The sequence below is a fragment of the Hipposideros armiger genome, unplaced genomic scaffold (genome assembly GCF_001890085.2).
Source record: "Hipposideros armiger isolate ML-2016 unplaced genomic scaffold, ASM189008v1 scaffold_201, whole genome shotgun sequence".
NCBI lineage: Eukaryota > Metazoa > Chordata > Mammalia > Chiroptera > Hipposideridae > Hipposideros > Hipposideros armiger.
In genome coordinates, this window is record NW_017731551.1 from 2,137,980 (window position 1) to 2,160,694 (window position 22,715).

The following is a 22,715-nucleotide window of genomic DNA, read 5'->3' on the forward strand; positions in this document are numbered from 1 at the left end:
CCTCCGTCATAGTTCAAGCACTAATAATCTTTTGGCTAAACTATTAAATTAGTCTACTAAATGGCCCCCTGGCTTTTAACATCCAGAATTCCTCAAATACAAATTATTCTTTCTGTGAAATACCAACAGTTCTTTTTTTTTTTTTTTAAGATTTTTTTTTTTTTATTGGGGAATTGGGGGGATGGGAACAGTGCTGGGGAATTGGGGGAAGGGGACAGACAAGTTGCTGTCGTTTTGTTCTTCAGTCTAGTTGTGGAGGACGTTGCTTCACTGGCCCAAGTTGGAACCATCATTGCGCTCTTCCCGGGCGAGGCAGATCAGTCGCCGGCTTCTGGACGGCCACTCACTGCGGCTGCTGGCCGCTCACGCTGGCTGCTGGCCACACACGGTAGCCCATGGCAATCCACTGCCACAGGGACTGCAGCCTACGCCGTCACCGGCGACTCACAGCAGCCCAGCTCCAGGTCGAGCTGTTGTTCAGCATCTTAGCTGTGGAGGGCAGTGTCACTGGCCCTCATATGTGGGATCCGAACCGGGGCCCTCTGGTGTCCCAAGCGAGTTCTTAACCATCGTGCCACTCGGCCGGCCCCCAACAGTTCTTTATCTGTGTCCCCTTTGTGGTATATGTCAGTTTCTTCTGATATAATTGTAAACATGTCTTATAACCTCTTTATCCCTAGATCCTTAAGGTTAAGGATCATGTCTCGTTTATCCAAAGCACCTTCCACAGTGACTCACACAGCATTCATTATTCAATCAGTGTTTTGAATGCATGGCTCCGTTAACTTCTACCTGCTAGGAGAATAGTCTGAACAGAACTATTCATAAAGCTTCTCAAAACACCATCTTTCCTGAAATATTAACATTACTAGTACTGAGGTCAAACAAGAATTTATTCAATTAAACAGATCAAAAACTGGAAATGTTTAACATACTTCCTCCCACCCCACCCCTGCTTTATTTCATAGACATGGGTATATTATTATCTTAAGTTTTGCTAAAAAGAAGGAAGCAAAAGATTAGTAAAAATTGGCGGTTTTATTTCTTTTGTTGTTACAATACTATATATACACAATAAAAACATTTTTAAAGAAAGGTATTTGAGGCAGAATTGCCTAACAGGGTAAGAAATATTTATGATGGGTTTGAACTCATCTAGATAGATTTTAATCCCACTTTCATAATTTACCAGCTGTGTAACCTTGGGCAGGCTAGTTGACTTGAGCTTGTTCCCTCTTCTGGAAATTGGAAATGCTAAGAAGTTCGTTAAAATAAATGAGACTAACGTTTGCATAAAACATTTGCACAGTACATGAGTGCCTGACAAAAAGAATCGTTTTCATTTTTTTACTACACTCATTCTTTTATCATGAACCCATCTTTCTAAACCCTATTGCCACCAGTCTTCTGAAGTATACAAAAATTATTTCTTATGGTTTAAATAACTCGCTCAGGCCATTTCTGTATGTAATCAACCTATACTTCTTACTAACATTCTTGCCATCAAGAATTAGCTGAACTCAATGTTAGAAATAGAAGGAATTGCTTCTGGAACAGGAACTGTTTTAACGGTAATCTTTCTATACTGGGAAGGTCCCAGAACTAGGGAATCAGAGGTTTTGGCATTGTGTTAATTCACTACTCTTCATTTTTGATGTGGTAACTGCTTTATCACATCCCTTCACTTTGCTGTGTCTTACCTGCTTTCCTTTACCTTCAACTGCTTCCTCTCCCTGAATTCTATTAGCACTTAGCATATACTTCCCATCAATCAAGGCTCTTCTTTCTAAAAACGACCTACTCTGCTTAGAACTCAAATGCCTTGTTAGCTACAAGTTTCTCTTGTTCCTCTTCACAAATGAATTGGATGAATATATTCAATGAATTGAACAAATTATTTTCATTTTCTACATTTTTTAAACTTACGAAATAAGTTATAGTGAGGTATAATTTACATATACGAAATATACCCTCTTTTAAGTATACAGGTCAATGAATAATGATAAAGGAATGCACCTTTATCATTAATATGTGTGATAACCATCCCAATTAAGCTATAGAACATTTTCACTGCCCCCAAAAGTTCTCTTGTACCCCTTTGCACTCAATCCCCCTTCCCCATACCTGTCCCAGACAACCACTGACCTATTTACTGTCACCATAGATTAGCTTGCTCTGTTCATTTCATCCAAATGCAGTCATAGTATGTACTCTTTTGAGTTGGCTTTTTTTGCTCAGCATCGATTTTGAGGTTAATAATCTGGCTATAAGGTACTGAGTTATTAGTACTTTGCTTGTCCCTTGTCTGTGTAAGTGTTAGGTGTACAAACACGAACATGATAAATATCAGAGGTTCACATGCTAGGATTATATGAGGGGAAAAGAAATCTGTAGTTTTGAACTAAAGGCAAGCTAATCTAAGGCACATTCTGTTTGTAAGGTAAGTTTTTAATTCACCCAACTAAGAGATACGTCATTTACACAGAATTTGAATTTTTACATCTACATTTAAATTAACAGGAACCATGTTTATAAAATTTGATAGTAGGTATGTACAGATGCCCAAGAACTGCAATATGAAATTTTGCTATATAGTCTTTAATTATTTACCATCTTTAGTTTATAAATTGCTATAAAATGAAGAGTTGTCTGCTCTGGAATGCTAGAAAAAGATATATGTTACTTGCACCTATTCTTAATTATCTAGTTTCTAGCATGTATAAATTATATACATATAAATGTAAAATCCCTATACATAGTTTACAAATACATGTTCATCACACAAAGATAACCAGACACATAAGAAAACACCCCATAAGTAAAAACTGGCAGAAACAACAGACAACAGAAACAACCACAAAAAGCTTCAGATAGTATAATTAGTAACTTGGAGTACAAAACTAGGGTCAAAGAACAGCCAAACTTGGGAATTTCATCAAGGAACTAGAAAGTATATAAATGACATAAGTTTACAAAAGAACACAATAAAAATTCTAGAACTGGAAAAAGAATTTTATGGATTTTAACAGCAGACTCACAGCTGAAGGGAGATTAGTGAACTATAAAATTTGTCAGAACAAAAGGCAGCTTGGCAAGACAAGGTGGAAAATGCAAAGAGTAAAGAGAGGTAGAGGATACAGTGAGAACTAATATACATTTAGTTAGAAGTTCAGATTTGATGAGTGAGAGACAATATCAGAATAACACTTTCCTGAATTGTTAAAAGACGTCAGTTCACAGATTCTAAAAGCTCAATGAATCCCAACTACAATAAATAAATCCATACTCAGACACATCATAGTAAATTGCAGAAAACCAAAGGCAAAAAGAAATTTGAAAGCAGCCAAATATCGTCAAAGGAATGAGAGAAGTGACTTCTTAGGAAAAACAGAAGGTAAAAAAAAGCAGCAGGAAAGACAGAATCTATATGTTGAAGGAAAATAACTTCCAAATGAGAATTATATACCCAATAAAAATATTCACCTAGAATTAAGAAAGGTAAAATAAAGATCTTTTCAGATCAACAAAAATAGGAGCGTTCCTCACTAACAGAAACACAAAAGCAAACTGAAGCAGGATAGGCAAACTGGGAAGAGCCTTATAGTAAATATGTCAGTCTTGCGGGTCCCACAGTGTGGTCTCTGTCACAGCCATTCAACTCTGCTGTTGTAGTGCAAAAGAAACCATAGACAACAGCAACTATATGAGCCTGGCAGTATTCCAATGAACCTATTCACAAAAATAAGCAGTAGGCTGGATTTGGCCTATGGACTGGAAATTGCTGACTCCTGTCCTATAATTTAAACAAAAGAAAATTACCCCAAATGGAAAGGCAGAGATTCCAGAAGGAGTGAAGAGCAAAGAAAGTGGTAAAGAAACATCAATTATATGAAACTTGGTTTTAAAAACAACTAAAACACATGATCAAGAGCATATAACTTGGGAAGAAGGTAAATGGAGTTTTCTAGGTTCCTCGTGTTATTTTTTTCAGAGGGGAATGTCAAGGTATTGATTAAATTGGGGCAAGTGTAAAGGTATTGATGAAATAAGACTTTGACATGTTAAAAATGCCTATTAGGATTTCTAGGGTAGCCACTAAAAGAATAAAAACAATAAAACTTCCAAACTGCTAGAAAGGGTAAAGAAATGGAATGATCAAAAAGGCAGGGAGAAAATTTAAACATAAGACAGATGAGACAAATAGACAAAACTAAGAGCTGTAAACCCAAACGTGATTAATTACATGAATAGAAATAATTAAATGTTTCAATTAAAAGACAGTGCATATCAGACTATTAAAAACAAATACAAAAAAAACCCAAACAGAAAGATAGAAAGGTAAGAACTAAAATCTTTCCACTAACATAATTATTCAACATTTTGGTGTATGTATTTCCCTCCTAAGGATATTATATATATAATAGTGCATCCCTCTAGGACATATTAATTTAAACATTTTTCTTTTATTGTAAAAAGTTTTCAAAGGATGATTCCTAGTATCTGGAGATGTTTGATTTTTTAATTATCTGAATAACTGGAGAGAAACTATTATGTTACTAAAGACAATGCGATTCTAAAATTTTTGTTGCCTCAATATGCATTTTAAAGGATCCAGGGACAATGATTGCTATTTCGTGTTAATTTTTTATTGATCTTGCTAATAAAGTTCCAAGGCGATGCATCTAAAATTTTAATGAAAAAAATTTTACCACTATTTCAAAGTATCTAGGAAGTACCTATGATCATCGTACGGAATTTTTTTTTTAAAAAAAGGTAAAACACCAGGGCGAGGCTCAGGGCTAGGCATTTTCTGTTAGCTCGTTTGGTCCTCACAACAATGCAGTAAGGTATCTCTTTATTTCCATTAAACATGAGATTAAGAATTAAATTGCTGAAGGTTCCAGTTAGTAATCAGACGACCGAGGTTTTGAATCCAGGATGACGGTAAGCTGTAAACCCACAGGCTTTCCTGTTGCTGCTGATACTGACTGAAAAGGCCTTATCCTTCAAATTTATGTCTCAAACAGGAAAAAAAGAAATTTTCCACAAGATCACCTCCTTTCCTTTCTCAGAATACTGCTTAATCTTTATAGTTCCTAACTTAGACTAACAGCTTCCGGCTATTATAAGTAATGATGATTAATCCGAATGGTTAGATCGCCTGTTTCCTAGTGTATTAATTGCGGGTATTTCCTGAATTTGACTTATCCCAGTTCGGGGGGTTTAAAGCCTCTATGTAGGTGAGGGAAAATTACCCAGATGTCAGATCTTTTTGTAAAGGGTAGGGTAGCAGTGAGAAGAAGGTTGAGGCTACACGATTTGGGGTGGGCCCCTGAAACGAGTTCATCGTCAGTGAGTATTCGTCAGGAATACGCCCCTATCAGCTACTAAGACTGCTAACCTCGGTTGGACGGAACGATCTGGTCTCTACGTACGACTCGGGCGAACCCTCAGGCACACTTGCTAACTTGGGTCTGGTTCGTTAGCACATTGCGCGCCGCGGCCCTATCCAGCCTACAGCCGGGAACTCGAGGTTTCGAGCCTCCGGCGGACCCGGCTCGAGGGTCGGTTAAGGCACCAGAGTCTCGCGAGATCGTGGAGAGGGCGGGGGAGGGGAAGGGAAGGAGAACTCGCGTGCACGCGCCTGAGAGCCGTTAGGGTGGAACCCCTCCCGGGCGGGGCGGGCGGAGCAAATACAGTTGGACGCCAGTTGGTGGAGCCCCCGCGGGAAACGACTAAACGCGAGAAGCGTGCGCGCTCACGTCGCGGCGACGGCGGTGGCGAGCGGCGTCAGAGCTTAGAGGGGGGGGCTGACGGCTTCTGGCGGGTGGCGGTGTTGGAGGCGAGAGCCCGCTTAGCCTGTATCGCCTCTGTCCCAGGAACCGGACGGACAGTGAGGGAACGAGGGTTTTCGGGGGCTGCTGCCTTCCACGTACGCCTCGTCGTCAGGAGCGCAGCCCGGACTCTCCTGCAACCCCTCCGGCTCCTTTTCCGCACGCCTCGAGGCGGCAGCGGCAACCGAGACTGCGTCTCACCTTCCCCCAGCCCTTCCCCTTGTCCCCCCCTGCCCGAAAGGGCCCGGTCTGCGCCCCACCCCCACCTGTCCGCCTGCCCGCTACGCCGCCATGTCGGCGCAGGCCCAGATGCGCGCAATGCTGGACCAGTTGATGGGCACCTCCCGGGACGGTAAGTCTCTGCCAGCGCCCTGGGGGTGGGGGAGGGGATGGGGAAGGCGAGGAGAAGGGGCTCCGCGGGCGCACCTGGGCTTGTGTGTGTGGCTGAGTAAGGGGCTCCCAGATTGGTAACACGAGGGCCAGGCTCCCGTCCCATCCAATCAGGGCTGGGCAAGCGTCCTGGGGGGGCGGTGACCGAGCGGATTGGCGGGAACTGCTGCCAATGGGGCCAGGCGGGGCCTGGAGACTGAAAAGAGAGTTTGAGCATTCAGTGTTGACTTGGCTGGGACGGGAGAGCCCACGTCTCTCTTTCGTAGTCGGACGGCCAGTTTTGTGGCCGAATAGGTACCTGCGGACAGCTAGAGCCTCCGCCCCCTGAACTAATCCCTAACCCAGAGCTTGGGGATCTTCCCTCGCCGCCGCCCTTCAGAGTATCCAGAGAGAACTGCCCCCGCCCCCTTATCTGGGTCCGGAGAAAACCTTTACTATGAACCCAGTCCCAGAAATGCACTCGCGATCCCCATAGAAACAACCATTCTTATGGAAAAATCTGACCCAAACCATGGTTTCTTGAAGTGGGTGTGTTTGGCCCCATTTTGTGAAAAAAATGTTATGGCCTGTTTTTTCCGAGAGACCTCCATTTTGTTAGACAATTTAATACAGGCTTTGTTCAGTAAATATTGACAAATCTTGCATGTGCCCCAAATAGAACCATTTTGAAAATGTGCCCAGTGAAGTAGAATTGAGGGAAACAACGATTCTTTTAGGTACTTAGGTTAGAATTTGTATAGAAAACCACTAATTACTGGATACCTTTTACCATAAAGAGAATTTCTAAATAAAAAGATGAAATGCTGTTGCTTTTTTGTCGATGATAATTAGTAATGTACTTTAAAAAATTCAGCTCAAATCCATGCTCATATGGAGGAAAGGTGTAGTTGAATACTTTCTTAAAAACAAATTAAAACGCTTGTTTATATGTTGCTTGTTCAGGCAAAGTTTCTTAGCCATTAAAGAAATGCTTTTTTAATAAGTAATTTAAACTGTTTGACATAAGCGAAAAGGCACACTTTAAAATTTTTAACAGTCGCTCTTATAATTTTCTTGAGTGCTTTGCAGCAAAATATGTGAGTAGATTTTTAAAAATTTATTGATTTCAAATATTTTTGGCAATGCATATTTAGAATGGTTTTTCAGTATTCACAGTTAAGTTTTAATAAAAACCCGTATTGGGAACTTTTCTTTGCAGAACACATAGACAAAGGTGTAGATGGCAAACCTACTTGTGGTTGTCTAGAGACGAGGGGAAGGATGGGAAGGAAATTAATTTTATTTGTGCAGTAAACCCTTGAAAGTTAACATTAATTAAAAATGCCACTGGAGAAACTTACCTGTTATCATTTTTCACTTTTAGATAAGAATGGTCATTTTATATATGCAGCATGTCTTAACATTGCTCCTTTTACGTTATGAAGACAGTATTGGGAAGGGGCTTAATCCAGGATTTTAGTTGACAGAATAACTAATCTTTGTAATAAAATTATAGAAATCATTAAATAAAGATTTGCTTTACATGATCCTTTCAATCCTAGATGGATACCATTTATGGTACCTTCTGCATGGATTGAATTTCCTCATTTTGCTGGGAGGGTAGTTGGATCAAAGTACACTACTATCACCTGATAAATTTCTGAACTAGGCAGGTAGCTAATCTAGTATTGCAGAGCTCAATCTAATATTTAGGTAATATTAGGTATTACATAGGTATAATATTAGGTATATATTACCTAATATGTTAGATTGAGCTCCGCAATATGTATATATATGTGTGTATATGTATATATATGTGTGTATATATATATAATATATACATATTCCTGTGTGTGTAGTCAGCGGAACATGGATTTCTTAAAATCCATTCTGTTTTGTATACAGATAAATTTATATTTTTTGTGTGTCTATTATGGGATCTTTTTTGCCTCCAGAATAAGAGGATTTACCAATGAATTCATGTTTACAAGTCCACAATATTATTTAGCTGAAAAGACTGGATTTTCACTGCTGTGTTGGGCCAGAAGTAAGAAACATACTACTTTCAAGGAAAAGAATTGAATGTTTTTTTTTAGATATCCATGTTAGTTCTTTTATGTGTACAAGATAATGATCAGAACATTCTTTTCCTTCTTATGAGATAGTTAATGAGTTTACATATTTCATTTTATGATTCAGGACCTTTAAATAATTAGGATTGTTCTTTTTTAGCATACTGTCAACTTCAAGTTATCCAGGGATAGGGGAACATGGATACGTTCCTCAATAACACCATGTAACTTGAAACCATGTAATGGGAAGCTTTGTATTGGACCCAGGAACAGTTTACAGGGAATGCTGTTTTGTGTCCTTGGCACTAGGAGGTGGAATTGGGGATCCAAGAGGTAGGAGAGAGATGGAAAAGGTAGGTAGGAGGTATTTGAGGCAGCCCTGTCCATTTTTTTATTTTTTATTTTTTTACTTTTAACCCTAGAGACTAACTGTAAAGCAACCACTGTCTTCTAGGATAGTGGGACTCATGGTGGCAATAAGCCCCTCAACTCTTAGTGTCCTTTCTGTTAGGGACCCCGAAATGGCCCAGGAGGCCCAGGGCACTGGGAAAACCTTGCTTCCCTTTCGCCTCTCCCTGCCCCAATAAAAGATTTATTCCTACTCCCTCTCCCCCAAATCAGAACTTTTAATTAACTCCTTTTTAAACTCCTTGGAGATTTAAGTCTGTTAAATGTACCTTATTTTGAGTTACTTAAATTATTTAGATTAACTAAATTCCACTGAAATCCTCAGGAATAGGAATTTTAGTGGCAGAGAAATGGAGAGGTAATTTCGGATCACTGGGCAGTTCCAGAAAGGATAGTCCCGGGTGAGTGGTGGGAGTGGGGGGCTTTGGACAACCAGAGGGCAGCATGATGGCGCTGGGAGGCTGGGTAGGGGGATGACCAGGAGGTGGGAGAGGAATGCATAAGGGAGGTGGGAGGGCCAAAGACAAACTTTGCCTTCTTTGCAATTTTGCCTAGGGCCCTGGTGGTGGCAACCGCCTGTGTGCCACTGAAAATCGTGCCGATGCCTGGCATACTGCATAAATGGAAGCAGGGTACCGCGTGAGTTGAAACATTGGTCACACTATATAAAGTTTGTATATGTGAATCAGTGTAACTCATACCCATGTAACTGGGGGTCTGACTGTATTTGGATTTTTCTAATAAGGCATCATGGGCTAAGGAAAAGAGCACTGGGCTGAGACTCAGGAGACCTGGTTTCTAGCCCCAGCTGTACCTCTAATTGTAACCTTGGGTAAGTCACTTAACCTTTTTTGCCTCAAGTTAAATCTATAATTTGTTAAATGGGAAACCAAATAATTTCCTATGTTATACTTTAAAAATGTTGGAAAAATAAGTATATTTTAAGTTTTTTAGAAGAGCGGAACTATAAGTAGATATAAATTAGTATCTGTCTGCAGTTTAAGATATGTTAAATTTTATAAATCCCTTTTTGTTTTAGTTATTAGCATTAAAAGAAGGGAGAGGGATAATTTGTTTTCCCAGAACATAGTCCATTTGAAAGCAGGAAGTAGCAACACAGGAATATTTAAGCAGCAGTGTGAGATTTGTCTATGTGACACTTGGAGGAACTCAGTATCCTTGCAGACTATAATCTTTTGTGCTGAGTTGGGTTAATTGCAAGGATGTCCCTTAGCTAAAGCCCTTTTTCCAACAAATACAGTTTGGTTATGATTAAGTCTCTGGTTCTAACCCCAGACAGGCCTGGCAGGGTGCAAGGGATAGGAATTAAACAAAATGGACGGGGTGGATTTAGATTATATCCCAGTTTAGAAACTAGGGAAGTTACAGAAGGTAGTTTTGTGAATTCCATACCTCTTAATTGCTATAACCTTTAAATGTTATCAGAGACCATCTCTGAAAGGTTAAAGCAGCCCAGAATGGCAATCTGCCCTCAAAAACAACTGTAGACTAATAGAATATAGAATATAGCATAGAATTTTATAGCATCATTAGTTGTCCAGTGTGGTTAGGGAATGTTTAGGCAAGTTAAAGCTTTCAGATAATTTAGCTCTTTTTGATGATAATCTTCCAAAACATATGATGATGTACTTCCTCAGTTAATAGAGTAACATTAATTAGAATGTAATATTTTTGCTGATCAGTTAAATGGTACGGTAGTTGTAGTCTATGAGATGTTAAATTAAAAGGATACTCAGTGTAGGAAAATACAGTTCAGAAAATTATTTACTTGTTCCTAATACAAATTAGTGACACGTAACTCTGAACCTATAGGACAGCATGACATTGCTGCCTTCTGCAAAATTATTGATTCAGAAGATTGTAGTAGTGTTTTCTTTAGTGGATTTTCTTCATAAAACCATCTTTACTGTGATCTGTGTTCCTTGTCATCCACATTGAGAGCATTTTCTTTTAATTTTCTTTCATTAACATAATGAACCATATTTATCTCTTGGTCACTTGTAAGCCATTCTTCTGTTCCACTTGGATTGTTCATTTTAAGTGAAGGAGGCATAGCCTTTAATATACAAGCACACTTTTTTTAAAAATAATAATGGGGTATTTTTAGAATTTGTAAATTCTTTAATAGTATAAGGAATTTTAGCAAACACAAGGTTGAACAGTAGTTAAACAAGGTTAAACAGAGCTTTAGTAAATATTTGATTTAATCAGAGGTCCAGGCATATCAGAACACTGAAACCTTCATTAACAACCACGTAGTGAATCCATTTTAAAAACAAAACTATAACTTATTTTGCTTTTCGAATTCTGAATATTTCTATCTACAGAACAGCCCAGAAAACAATAATAGTATCACTTCATGTAACCCTGCATTGTCCTTGGATTCTCTACAGTTGTTTAGCTTTCCTTAAGAAAGCCTTAAAGATTCTTAGACATTCTTTGACTTTGGTTAAAAAAAATTGAAACCAAAGAAAAATCATTTTCGTCTATCACTGCATAAGCTCTATAAGCAGCAAGTAAATGCTTTGATTTGATTTGGGTAAAATGTCATATAAGCATAAATAGTAGAGAGCTGCATGTTCAAGATGGGTAGCAGGAACTCAAGATCAAGTAGGTTATCATGGATCAGGGTCAGGTTTAGTGAGTAAGGTAGTGTTCAGTACCAGGGGGTTCATACAAACATTCAAGTTTGAAGCTGCTAAGCGTTTAAGCAACCAGTGGGGTTGCAAAGATAGGCAGATACTCCTCAACAATGGAATCCCAGGAAAGTGATTGAAATGGACTTAATCCTAAAAGCCCGAGGCTGTTAGTATAGTGCTTAAGAAAACAAGCGATTCTGCTACCCAACTTAATCAGATTACTAAGAAATTTTAGACTAAGAAAATGAAAAAAGTTGGAACATTTTGCTAGAGAAAGAATGAGGGAGCAAGAGAGAGGGTAAGTTTCTGATGGGAATCCTATGGATTCGGTACCTACAGAAAAGTCATTCTGTCCTTTTTGGTTTAAGTTCTCATGCGCTGGCATCAATTTTGTAAGATTATTGATGCTATCGAGAAAAGTAGTTGGTGAAAACTCTGAAATTGGCTACAGCTTCATGTTTTTGTTTTAACTGAATAACTTATGACTTTGAAAAGTCAGAGCCATCATAAAATAACATGTAGAGCTCAGTCAACTGAAGAAATGTCATATTTTGCTGTTTAACATGAGCTAGAGAAATAGGTCTATAACACTTTTTTCAGAAAAAAACCCACACTAGATATTGATCCATACGTTCTAATTTAGTTGTGAACCATCTGCAATCATGTTTGACCTGTGTGATTCAACATGAAAAGAATTTAACCAGCTGCCCTTGCTGAGTCTTTTGTCCTGTCTCCTCCTGAATGCATGGTAAATTGTTTTGTTTTTATCTTCTTGAGACCTCAGTTTTCTACAGACCTCAGTTTTTTCTTTCAGAGTTAAACTTTCCAAAGCTTTGCCTTTCAATAAAATAGGTTATGTTTTTTTGGATAGTATCTACTGTATACCTAGCTGTTTAGCTGCTTCTGAATTCTGTAAACTATTAGTTTATACAATACCCTTTTCAGTTACTTGAGGGTATGTTTTAGATCAGGGCTGGCATGATGGCCCACCTGCTTTTGGTAAATAAAGTTTTATTGGAATACAGCTATGCCCATTTGTGTACATATTGTCTATGGCCTCTCTGCCTTAAAACAGCAGAGTTGAGTAGTTGCAACACAGAAATATGACTGGCAAGCTTAAAATGTTTGCTGTTTGGCTCTAGACCAGTGGGTCTCGAAGTGTGACCCCCAGACCAGCAACCTTAGCATCACCTGGGAAATTGTTAGAAATATAAATTATTAAAAAAAAAAAAAAAGTAAATTCTTTGGCCTACCCCAGGCCTACAGAAATTCTGGGGATGGGGCAGCAATCTGTGTTTTAAGAAGCCGCCTACATGACTTTGATACACATTAAAAGTCACCCCCAGAAATTTGATTAAAATTTTTTTAAAAGTTTGTGAAGCCTTGTTCTAGATGCTTCCCAAGTGTTAGCCACACTTATCACCTTTAGTATTTTTTACCATTTCTATTTAATATTTATTCTTTATGTCAACTCGCTTTCTAAAAATTTAAGTTAATTTTAAAATGAAAGTTTGTGTCCCCAGAAAAATAAGTATAATGAAAACAACATGGTGTTATAACAGAACTTACCCTATGCTAAAAATCAGAACTTGTTAGATGTATTAAACACATACCAAGCGCCAAATGGAAACTTTTTTCTTGACTTATAATAAATAATCACCATTAAGGGATTGAGCGGTGTTTAAAATGTCATGTTGGTGAAATCAAATAACATCTAAGATCATCCTTTGTGCAAATCCCATACTTGAAAAATACTGTACTGGTTATTCATGTGAAAGGAAAGCTGCTTGAACTGTATATACCAAAGCCCCAAAGTAGAAATGACTGGCCAGAAATACACACCTGTGAGATGGAGAGGTCCCTAGAGAGGTTCAACTAGACTTCTAGAGTGCACTTACCCCTTAGCTTGATTTCTCACCTCTCCACTAGTGATTTAGCCTTGGTGGTAGCAGTTCTGGAGGATTTCACCAGCCTGTTCCATAGTAGGACTGTGAAAAGGTGCCTGGTTGTGAGAAAAGCTGCGTGTCAGAGATAACCCCTGGACTAGAAACTGTGGAAACTGATTGTGATTCTACTTTATGGACCAGGAACAGCAGGGCATGCTTGCTAGAAAAACAGTTGATCCACCTCAGATTCTAGAAACCATATATTTGTATTTTGAGAACTTCCCGTGTTATTTAATTTGCCTCATAGTATTAAAGGGAATACTTTCCCATACATGGCCTTCTGTCTATTTATTGGCTGATGTGCTTTAGGATATAGTAATTACTAATAGAATAGAATGTTAACTTTCCTGAACATCCCCAGGTTGTTGAGTTGCTTTAGTTATTTTTTCCTTTTCTTAGAGAGTATGGACATATTTATTTCTCTTGTCTTTTGATGGTGCAATAAAGTGACATAGGACTCCAATCCTAAAGGGACTGAAAGTCTAGTGGGGAGTGAAGAATTTACTCATGAACAGTTGTGTTTACTTTTAAGTGATGAATTCTGTGGTACTGATTATAGATGTCTAATTTTGAAAAAAAAAGTTTAAGAAATACAAAGACAATCAGACACCTATAAGAATGAACAAATGTTATTTTGTGTATTTCCCTCAATTAAAAAACAAGTATTCCAAATGAAGTCCCTTATGCTCCCCTAGCCCGCCTCAGACCTTTCCCCAGAGGCAGTCCTTGTGAGTTTGGTGTGGATTCAGTGTGACACAGTCTTTCTGCTGTGGTGTTTCAGTAATTGTAAGGCTCAGTCTCCTTCATGGTGATCTCTGTTTCTCATTTTAACTTCCTCATTGAGTTGTCTGTCACTCCTGTCCTTTGCTATTCTCATTTCTTTTTCCTTTTTATTTTTTCATTGACTTTAGATTTGGGGAGCCTTTGCTTAGCCTTTGTAGCTGTCACCAACCAATGAGAACTTGTCTTTTTAATAGATAACCAGTCAATCACTTTTTGTTTGGTTCTTTTCAGCTGTTTCTTCATAGCCAGAGATAGCTTTCGTTACTTCTAATTTTGTGTATAGAAAGTTCTGGATGATAGAAGGTACCAGATATCCAGAGTACCAATGTTATTGTATTAGAATTGCAGCTCTGCAAGTAAGTATCAAAATATAAAATTTAGCAGGCTGCAACTTTTTAATGGACTAACTTTCCTTTATGACATATATCCATAAAACAAATTCTATATATAATTAATCCACTTTTAGAACTTAATTTTTAGGTAACTAATTATTCAAGCTTTTCTAATGTATTTCTTAAATCGAAGAGGGCAAATACATTGATAGATTTCCTAAAGCATGTATTCCCCCAGAAATGTGATGGCCTAGAGTGGCCAAGAAGCTTTACTTGTGTATGAGAGAAGATAGGTTGTGGCAAGGGGTGGAATAGAGCCATTGCAGTGTAGCTACTTTAGTATCTGTTCTCACATTTCCATTGCCATTCTGTTAGCTCTTAAAGACCCCATAAGGTTTTTCTCCTTCTACGTCTCGTTCCTTATGATTTTGTTACATGGATTTTCATAGACAAGTAGGCTGGTAGATTTTGAAAAATTACTTTAGCATTATTAATCTTTAATCATATTCAGCAAAAGTTCTGGAAATTTCTTTTGCAATGGGCATTGCATTTTTAAAATGTTGGGCTTGTCATGCAGATTTTGGTGGGGGTGTTAATTAGTATCTATTTTAATAATAAATCTATAGAACCTATAAAGTATTAAGAGTGATAGCTTTACTGAACTGTATAGTACCCTTATTTTTGCACTTTCTGGGGGAAAGAAAAGCTGCTACTGTAGTATGATTTTATAAGTTCTGTTAGAAAGAAGTGACTTGATAATTACATTTGTAAGGGAGAATGCCATAACTGGTTTTTCCCACTGTTATTTTTGGCTGAGTACACTTCCCTTTCCTTATGTAATGAATATATTCCTGAAAAGTTTGACATGTATCAAGTTATTTTAAATGTTTTCAAAGTATATATAATCCTATTATGTTAAGACATGGTAGTGAGTTCTTTTATAAATAAATCCTATACTTCGAACTGTATAAATATGCAGTGAATTAACTAAGTGTATTATGGGAAAATGGAGTAATGAGTTGTTTTTTTTTAAAGGTTAATTACTAAAGGGTTCCTATAGGTGAGTTTTAGACTGAATTCTAAAGGAACAACAAAGGTAGGTGAGAGAAGTTAGTAGAGTTGGTGAGGACTTTGAGGAGGGTGTAAAAGTGATCAAATTGGTTTTTTAGTATAATAGTCCCTGTGCAGCAACAGTCACTTGCCTTTACCCTGGTTCCACATGAAGACATAAGGGTTTACTAGTTAGCACAGGACAGGGCAGGTCTCTTTCTGCCCTGTACTAGACTAGAAATAAGCCATGGGTCTTTCTTTATATAGTTCCCACCTAATTTTGTGGACTCAGTAGCTTATATTGTAAGAAATGGTATTAAGAGGGTGGAACATTTCTCTGCATTTGAGGATTCAGGGGCACTGGGATATGAGAAGCTTTAAGCATTCAGTTATACCCATCTTTTTCTAGCTCTGACTTTCCTTTCATTGAAGACGTGTGGTTGTTTTTTTTTTTTAGAGGGACTGTGCCTACCCTGTCCCTAGCCAACAGTGACATGTGGCCCACAAGTGTACGTGTGGGGACAGCTTTGATTGTCATGTTGGAGAATATGGGAGGGCTTTCCCTCTCCTGGCCCCATTTATAAACTAGGGGTAGCTTCCATTTGCTTTGTGTGCTGTTGAGTTTTCTCCTCTCTGTTTGGAGTTTTTTCCTCTCTGTTTTTCCTAAGCTAAGCTGTAAGCTAATTCTGTACAAAAGAAATACTAATTAGTTGTTTTTATAAATTGCTTGCCATTGATGCCTGATAATATGCAGTAAAATAAGGATTCTACATACCATTATATATGTCAACTATTACAAACTTTAAGGTTCTTTTGGAATTATAATACTAAACTCAGTTCACTTTTGCTTAGCCTTCACAGTTGTTGATCACATAGCATGGTCATCCACTCACAGCTTTAAAAAATACAGGGAGCATCGGAGAGAATGGGTAAAGTAAAATTTTGATGTTTTTTAAAATAGCACCTAAACCTGTGAAAGTTGATTTGAATTTTTACTTGTATGGGAGGGAGAGGGCGGGTGGCACTGGAGGGGAGGGGGTGGAAATTGGGAACATAGCATGCACCATGTAAAATTATGTCAGATACCACCTAGGCTACGTTTTAAGTGTTACTACAATTTAAGTCTAAGTCAGTTTCAGAAAAGACAGGACCATAAAATGGCAGTGTTGGGATTTACTACTGTGGGCTTATTTTTCCCTCTCAACAGATTGAAGGGGATTTTGAAAATAGCAGTATTTGGGTATAGTTTGGCCAGGAACCTTCTTTTTAGAGTGGTCTTTCATATTCCCTGAGTGAAACTGCCTCAGTACCAACTTAGGCTCTGTGACATTGCTGAAAGATCAGGAAAGAGACAAAAAATATGCATTATAGTTCTTATTGTATATCTGTGACTCAGGTGTTCCCAAATATAGGTTATAATTCATGAAACTTGTGAAGGGGTTGAACAAAAGACAGGTTAAGAGAGTTGTTACTCTGAAGTTAGTGGCTTGGTAGGAAATATTAATAGAAATTTTAATGCTTTCAAATGAACACTTTGCCAAAGTTCTAAATTAAGTTTCTAACTCTGAAGACTTGGCATTGTAGTTAGACACAGTCTAATGAAATTATTATGGAGGGTTATAGGGCAGAGAGACATCGTTGTTTTTATGGGTAGGACATTTTGTTGTTGTTAACTCAAATAACTTGGCCTAATTTTCACCCCATTATTTTTAAACTTTTTTTTTTTACTTTGTTTACACACTAAAAACCTGGATTGAAGAAAAAATGAAAAAGTTATTAAAGAAATCAGATTTTACCCCAAAAATATTCTGGCCTCAACTTGGCTATTCCCCTACAGGAAGCCATTTGCCAAAGCCAAATATGATTTACTTATTATTCCCCAAACCTTCTGCCTCTGTAAGCTTTGTCAAAGATATTACTCCAATTATTCCAATTTGGAATACTCTTCTTTCTTTTGGTCTCAGTCCTATCTGTCCTTCAAAATTTGGCTTCTACGTCTTACTTTGAAGCCTTTTCTAACCTCTCCAGCCCTTGGTAGTCATTCTAGTCTTAGAATTCCTGAAGTGCTACTATTTCAAACATTCATTTGGCACTTGGATCATGCTACCTGATATTATTTATTACTTGTTACTTCATTTGAATGTCCTGTTTCTGTAGCAAAATCATGAGCTCTTTATAGCGTAGAGCTTGTCTTCTATACCTCTTTGTAACCCCATTGCCTAGCACAGAAGATGTGTTCACTAATAGGTTTGATTCTATCATTTGAATCCAATGTTAGTGTAACAGGGCAATTGTTTTTTCCTTGTTATTTTTATATGACTTTACATCCAGAAAACCCAAAGATAAGTACACTGAATTCATAAAATAATTCTTTGTATTATAAGGAGATTTGGTTTATATTTGCTCCCTATTAATTGTTGTGTCCCCCCACCTTTTTTTTTTTTTTTTTTTTTTTTACAAATGGGTACTGTTTTACCTAGTTTCTTTTGAAAAACATGGTTTGGGCCAGATGTCTTGAAAGAAACCAAAATTACCAGTATTTTTATTTTAAAATTCTTTGTTGGTTTAGCCAAATTATACGTTTATGGCGTAAGCCCAAATTTATTAAATACTACGTGGAATGGTAATGTAGCCAAATTACTTGAAATGTTAAAATCTCGTAAGTAAAACTTTAAAAATATCAATAAACAGATACTCAGTTACTACTCTCTCAGGGTATTTCTGTATCTCAAATTAAGAGCTTTATTATTTCACTATTTTAAAAGTTTCTATAATATATAGGCTGATATTTGATAGCTGTGTATATTGTTTACTGCAGTTATCAAATGTGTAGAGAGCCACCACTTATGTGCAGTGAGAACTTGTTTTAAAATGCGTTCTGGCACTTACAGAAACTGATTTTTTTAAAGCTCGTCAGGGATAATGTTTGCTGAATTCATATTTGGAATTGTTCATATTTTATCTGACAGTGTGTCTTCAGGGCACATGTATCTTAATATTAGATTTAATGGGATTCCTGAAACAAAAACAGTCACTCTACTTCATGAAATGTTTGATTAGTAAAATTTCTGTGAATCTTGATCTTATTCTAAGGCCTGACTTATAATCTTGAGCCATTAGTAGTTTGACAAAACACTGAAACGATACTGGTGTGGCATTACTGAAAAGCTTAGGTACTTGTAGCAGGGAAATCCCTAGATATGGAAGATTTTTTTTTTCTCTACTTAAATAATTTATATTATCTTTAAATTTCTTAGTATAATTTGGATACAGATTTAAAATAAAACTTTTTTTTTTTACATGTTAGGAAGCAAAAAGCCTCTAATATAGCATTGTCATTCTGGTGTGAGCTTATCATAATACCTACCATTATAACATGAGTTTAAGGCCCTCATCAAAGTCTCAATGAAATATATATTTTTAAAAATTCATTTTTAAAACCTCAGTTGGCCCAAGAACCACTATTCCAGAGCTCTAGCCTTGGACTTTTACCTCTGGTCAGTCATATTCTTTTCGAGTTAACACATTAAGTCAATAGTTAAAAAACTAAAACACCCTGATTTTGTTCACTTTTGTTTTCATATACAAGAATCTTTACAGTCAACATGTACTTCTAGATGCTGTATTGAAATTGCTGGCAGAGTCTATTCCATACAAACTGAACAATCTGGCCCCTTGTTTTATTTGTAAAGGTTCAATGTATCTATGCCTGCCTACTTCAATCTGCAAGGGAGTGTCAGAAAGGCCCCGCATTCGCCGAGCCGTGAGTTACTGCTAACTTTTCAGATGTGTTAATGAATGTGGAACAAAAGCAGTTGTGTTTAAAAGGAAAAAAGGATCATCAAAATAACCTTTATTATAGTAGCAGGCGTGAACACTAAATGAATTATTCCAAATTGTGGTGTCAAAAATAACCTACTTAGAGACTAGTCTCTAGAAAACCTATTGTTGAACTGCTCTGAAGCTATCATTTTAGCTCCAAATCACTTTAAAATTTTTTTTATATACCCTGGTTGCAAATCAGAATGTTCTTTAATTCTGTTTAACCAAGTTAAAACAATTTGAACAAAATCTTACCCCACCTAAAAATGACAGTATTTAGTTGAGTTTGAGTTAAGCTCTTCAAAATGAGACCATGTTAAAGGGGTAAAGTTCTTAACCTTTCTGTAATTCACATGTGAAAATCAAACTAATTCAAATAATTGAATCACTTCCTAGATGAAAGTTCTTGGAGTGCTCCAGGCGTCATGTGAAGTACAGTGGTATTTACAGTCTATTTTTGGTACCAACAGTTCTCGCTTCAGTAATTCACCAGTAGGTTTTCATTCATCAGTGATGATATCAATTTAAGGCTAAAAAAAACCACCTACATTTCTTAGGGCTTATCACTCTACATAGAGGAAACGTCCTTAAGAGTTTTTCCTTTTTTTCCCCAAAGAGATTCTAAGCAAAAAAATTGTAACTAACATCTATATTTTATTATTAGAGCTAGTTACCTTTCTTTTTCTTAGATTCTTTCTTGTTTTGCGTTAGATAGGCACATTTGTTTAGCAGGTTGGATGCTTCTCTTGCTTAGGAGGTGCATTGTGTTATAAAAAGATAGAATGAATTTAAATGTACCATATCTAGCCCAGTTTGGCCATATCTAGCCCAGGCTACATAAAACTTAGAGGGATGGGACCTTTGGAGGCATTACAGTTAACGTTTCATTTAGGCAATGTGCCTTTGTTTGACTGGTGTGTAAGTCCTTCTTCCAGGTTTGTACGCTCTTAAACACGTTATTCTACCCTCTCTAACTCCTCCCAGCAGCAAAAGGGATACACTTCAGCTGGAACAAAATAGTGGAAGAAATGGCGTCTGGGGTTCAGTGGGGATTCGCAGTGTGTATGCAATGTTTGCAAGATTACTTTTTATGTTTTTCAATTAATATAAATAATTATGAAATAAATCAGTGCTTAGTATCAAGTAGGGAACGTTGTAAACCAGTAGAAATTCTCCTAGTGGGTCTGCTACAAGTCGCTTAACCTCTCCAGGCCTCAGTTTCCTCATCTGCAAGGTGAAGGAGTTGGACTCGGTAATCATTATGGTCCATTCCTGCTCTAAATTCTATGCTTTTCTGAATTATTCTTTTTAACAGAATGCATTGCTTTCCCACTTTGACTATTTGAATTACATATGCAGTACACATACTGCAACTGCATGTTGTCTAAAATAGTTTTTCTGTAAGATAATGTATAAAAAACTAATCCCTCTTGAGCTGATTTATAAATGTGTGTGTGTGTAAGCACACATAAAAAGCTAGTGGTAGTAGGTCTCTCAGGAAATAAACATTTTCCAGTTGTTGTCTAACCTTGAGTGTTATTAACTTTCCTATATTACAGGAGATACCACTCGTCAACGAATCAAATTCAGTGATGACAGAGTATGCAAGAGTCACCTTCTCAACTGTTGCCCCCATGATGTCCTCTCTGGGACTGTACGTATTTATTAAATTGATTATTTGATTATGAGCATACTATAAAAATGAAGCACTTGATAAAGTCTTAATTTCTTGTGAAGTTATTATGCAATTTTTTTGAACTGTAGAGGAGGGATTTGCATCCCTTATATTGTGTATTTACTTAAGTTGATTGAAATCCACAAAAATGAGATTCCTCACAAAAGTAGTTGCTATGCCTTGCTTTATAATTTTTTCTGTTGTTCAGAGCAATTAAAAAAATTTCTTATTTGGATTATAGACACAGTTCTGTTATATAGCAGTTGTACTTTTAGTTCAGAAATAATGTAAATGATTTAAAAATAGTTTTATTTACTGTTGAGCAGAGTAAACTTTTTCCAAAACACCATACATTTAAGATGGGTCACATTTACATTGTGGAAATCATTGTAGGGAAAATATGTTAGTAAATACTTAAATTCACACAGCTTAATTTGCCAGTAGTGTTGTCACTTAAAATTCATTTATATTGCTGACTCCTAATAATATAAAGCTCACTTAATTTAGGTGCTGTGTCTAGTGGTGTAGGTTGATCTTAGAATATCATTTTAGTTTGGAAAATAAACCACATGATGATGGACCTACTTAAATGGAACAAAGGATTTGATCCCTTTGGTTTGGATTTGGTTGAAATCATCACCATGCAGGAGCTCCCCTTCATGGGCTGCATATGATGGCAGAGGAGGGCTAGTAGGGGCTAAACGTTTAGCTGACTTTATTTCTCACTTACCAGAAATGATCAAAGTGAAGATTTTCGACTTCCATTTTCAGAAGCATTAAGTTCCTTACTCGTACAGATGTCTAAATTAGTGGTTTCTTCTTGGTAGAAAGAGTTAAATGCCCCAAACAGATAGGTATCAAGGCATATACAATACAGTATAGGAAACACCTCTGACTTTTTCCAGTAGGGAAAACGGTTGAAACAATATTATGTTAAAAAGAAAAAAGAGCCTACATTAAAAATACAATACTATATTTGTAAAAAGTATGCTACTACAAGGGAAGAAACCCTATTTCTGAGCACTTGAATTAGAACTATGACAGATAATTAACCTTCATATCTACTTTCTAGAATTTTCATAATTAAAGTATTTTCCTCTGTGCTATATATATAATACAGTTGAAATCTATAAAATTTGTAATTATCTGTAGTATACTTTGATTCTCTGTATTTAACAGTTCATTTTATTTGATGGCTAAATGATCACTTCAAATAAATTTTGAGAACAAAATTTAACAAAATGGCAGAATTTCGTTTTTTCCTTTTTTTTTGATATTTAAAAACCAGCCATAGCAAGACTTTAACATATTGTTATATTCTTCAGGTTTGGCATTAGTAATGGAACTCTGACGTCACAATTGAGCTTCACATTGTACGATGCAGATAATGCCAGTTATACTCATTTATTTCATAAAACAATTCTATGAGGCGTTATGATTCACAATTAGCCCTAATGATAGTGACTTTTTCAAAATCATTCAGTTGTATTGATTTAAAGTAAAACTGGGACCAAACACAAATTTTCTGAGTTATAGTCTTATTCAATATGTTTTCCATTCTGTAGGGAATACTAACTTTTTTCATCATGTTAAATAAAAATGGTGAGTGATTGGTCTTGGACTTGCCTTGTAAAATTCTTGCTGGTGGGTTTATAAGATGCACATTTTTTCAAATTTTAACATCTCTGAAATACGCATCTCAAAATTGTGGATAGAAAAATGCTATCTGACTTGGTAACATTTTTCTCAAGGTACAGAATTTAA

The 22,715-nt window shown here is 36.9% G+C and overlaps 1 protein-coding gene across 10 annotated transcripts in view; it reads left to right on the forward strand.

Moving 5' to 3' along the window:
- Positions 1-5,708: 5,708 nt before the first annotated feature.
- Positions 5,709-22,715, forward strand: part of LUC7L2 (LUC7 like 2, pre-mRNA splicing factor) — a 60,196-nt gene continuing 43,189 nt past the window's right edge. The window contains exons 1-5 of one of the 10 annotated variants that reach the window (XM_019653255.1): positions 6,098-6,186; positions 9,239-9,322; positions 19,147-19,217; positions 20,261-20,334; positions 20,836-20,930. In XM_019653255.1, the coding sequence (XP_019508800.1) occupies positions 9,305-9,322; positions 19,147-19,217; positions 20,261-20,334; positions 20,836-20,930 (258 nt within the window). In that variant the 5' untranslated portion in view covers positions 6,098-6,186; positions 9,239-9,304. Of the gene's footprint in view, positions 6,187-9,236; positions 9,323-9,346; positions 9,516-12,069; positions 12,092-15,064; positions 16,384-19,146; positions 19,218-20,260; positions 20,339-20,835; positions 20,931-22,715 lie in introns of those variants that run through there. The other 9 variants (XM_019653253.1, XM_019653258.1, XM_019653254.1 and 6 more) reach the window with 9 other exon arrangements.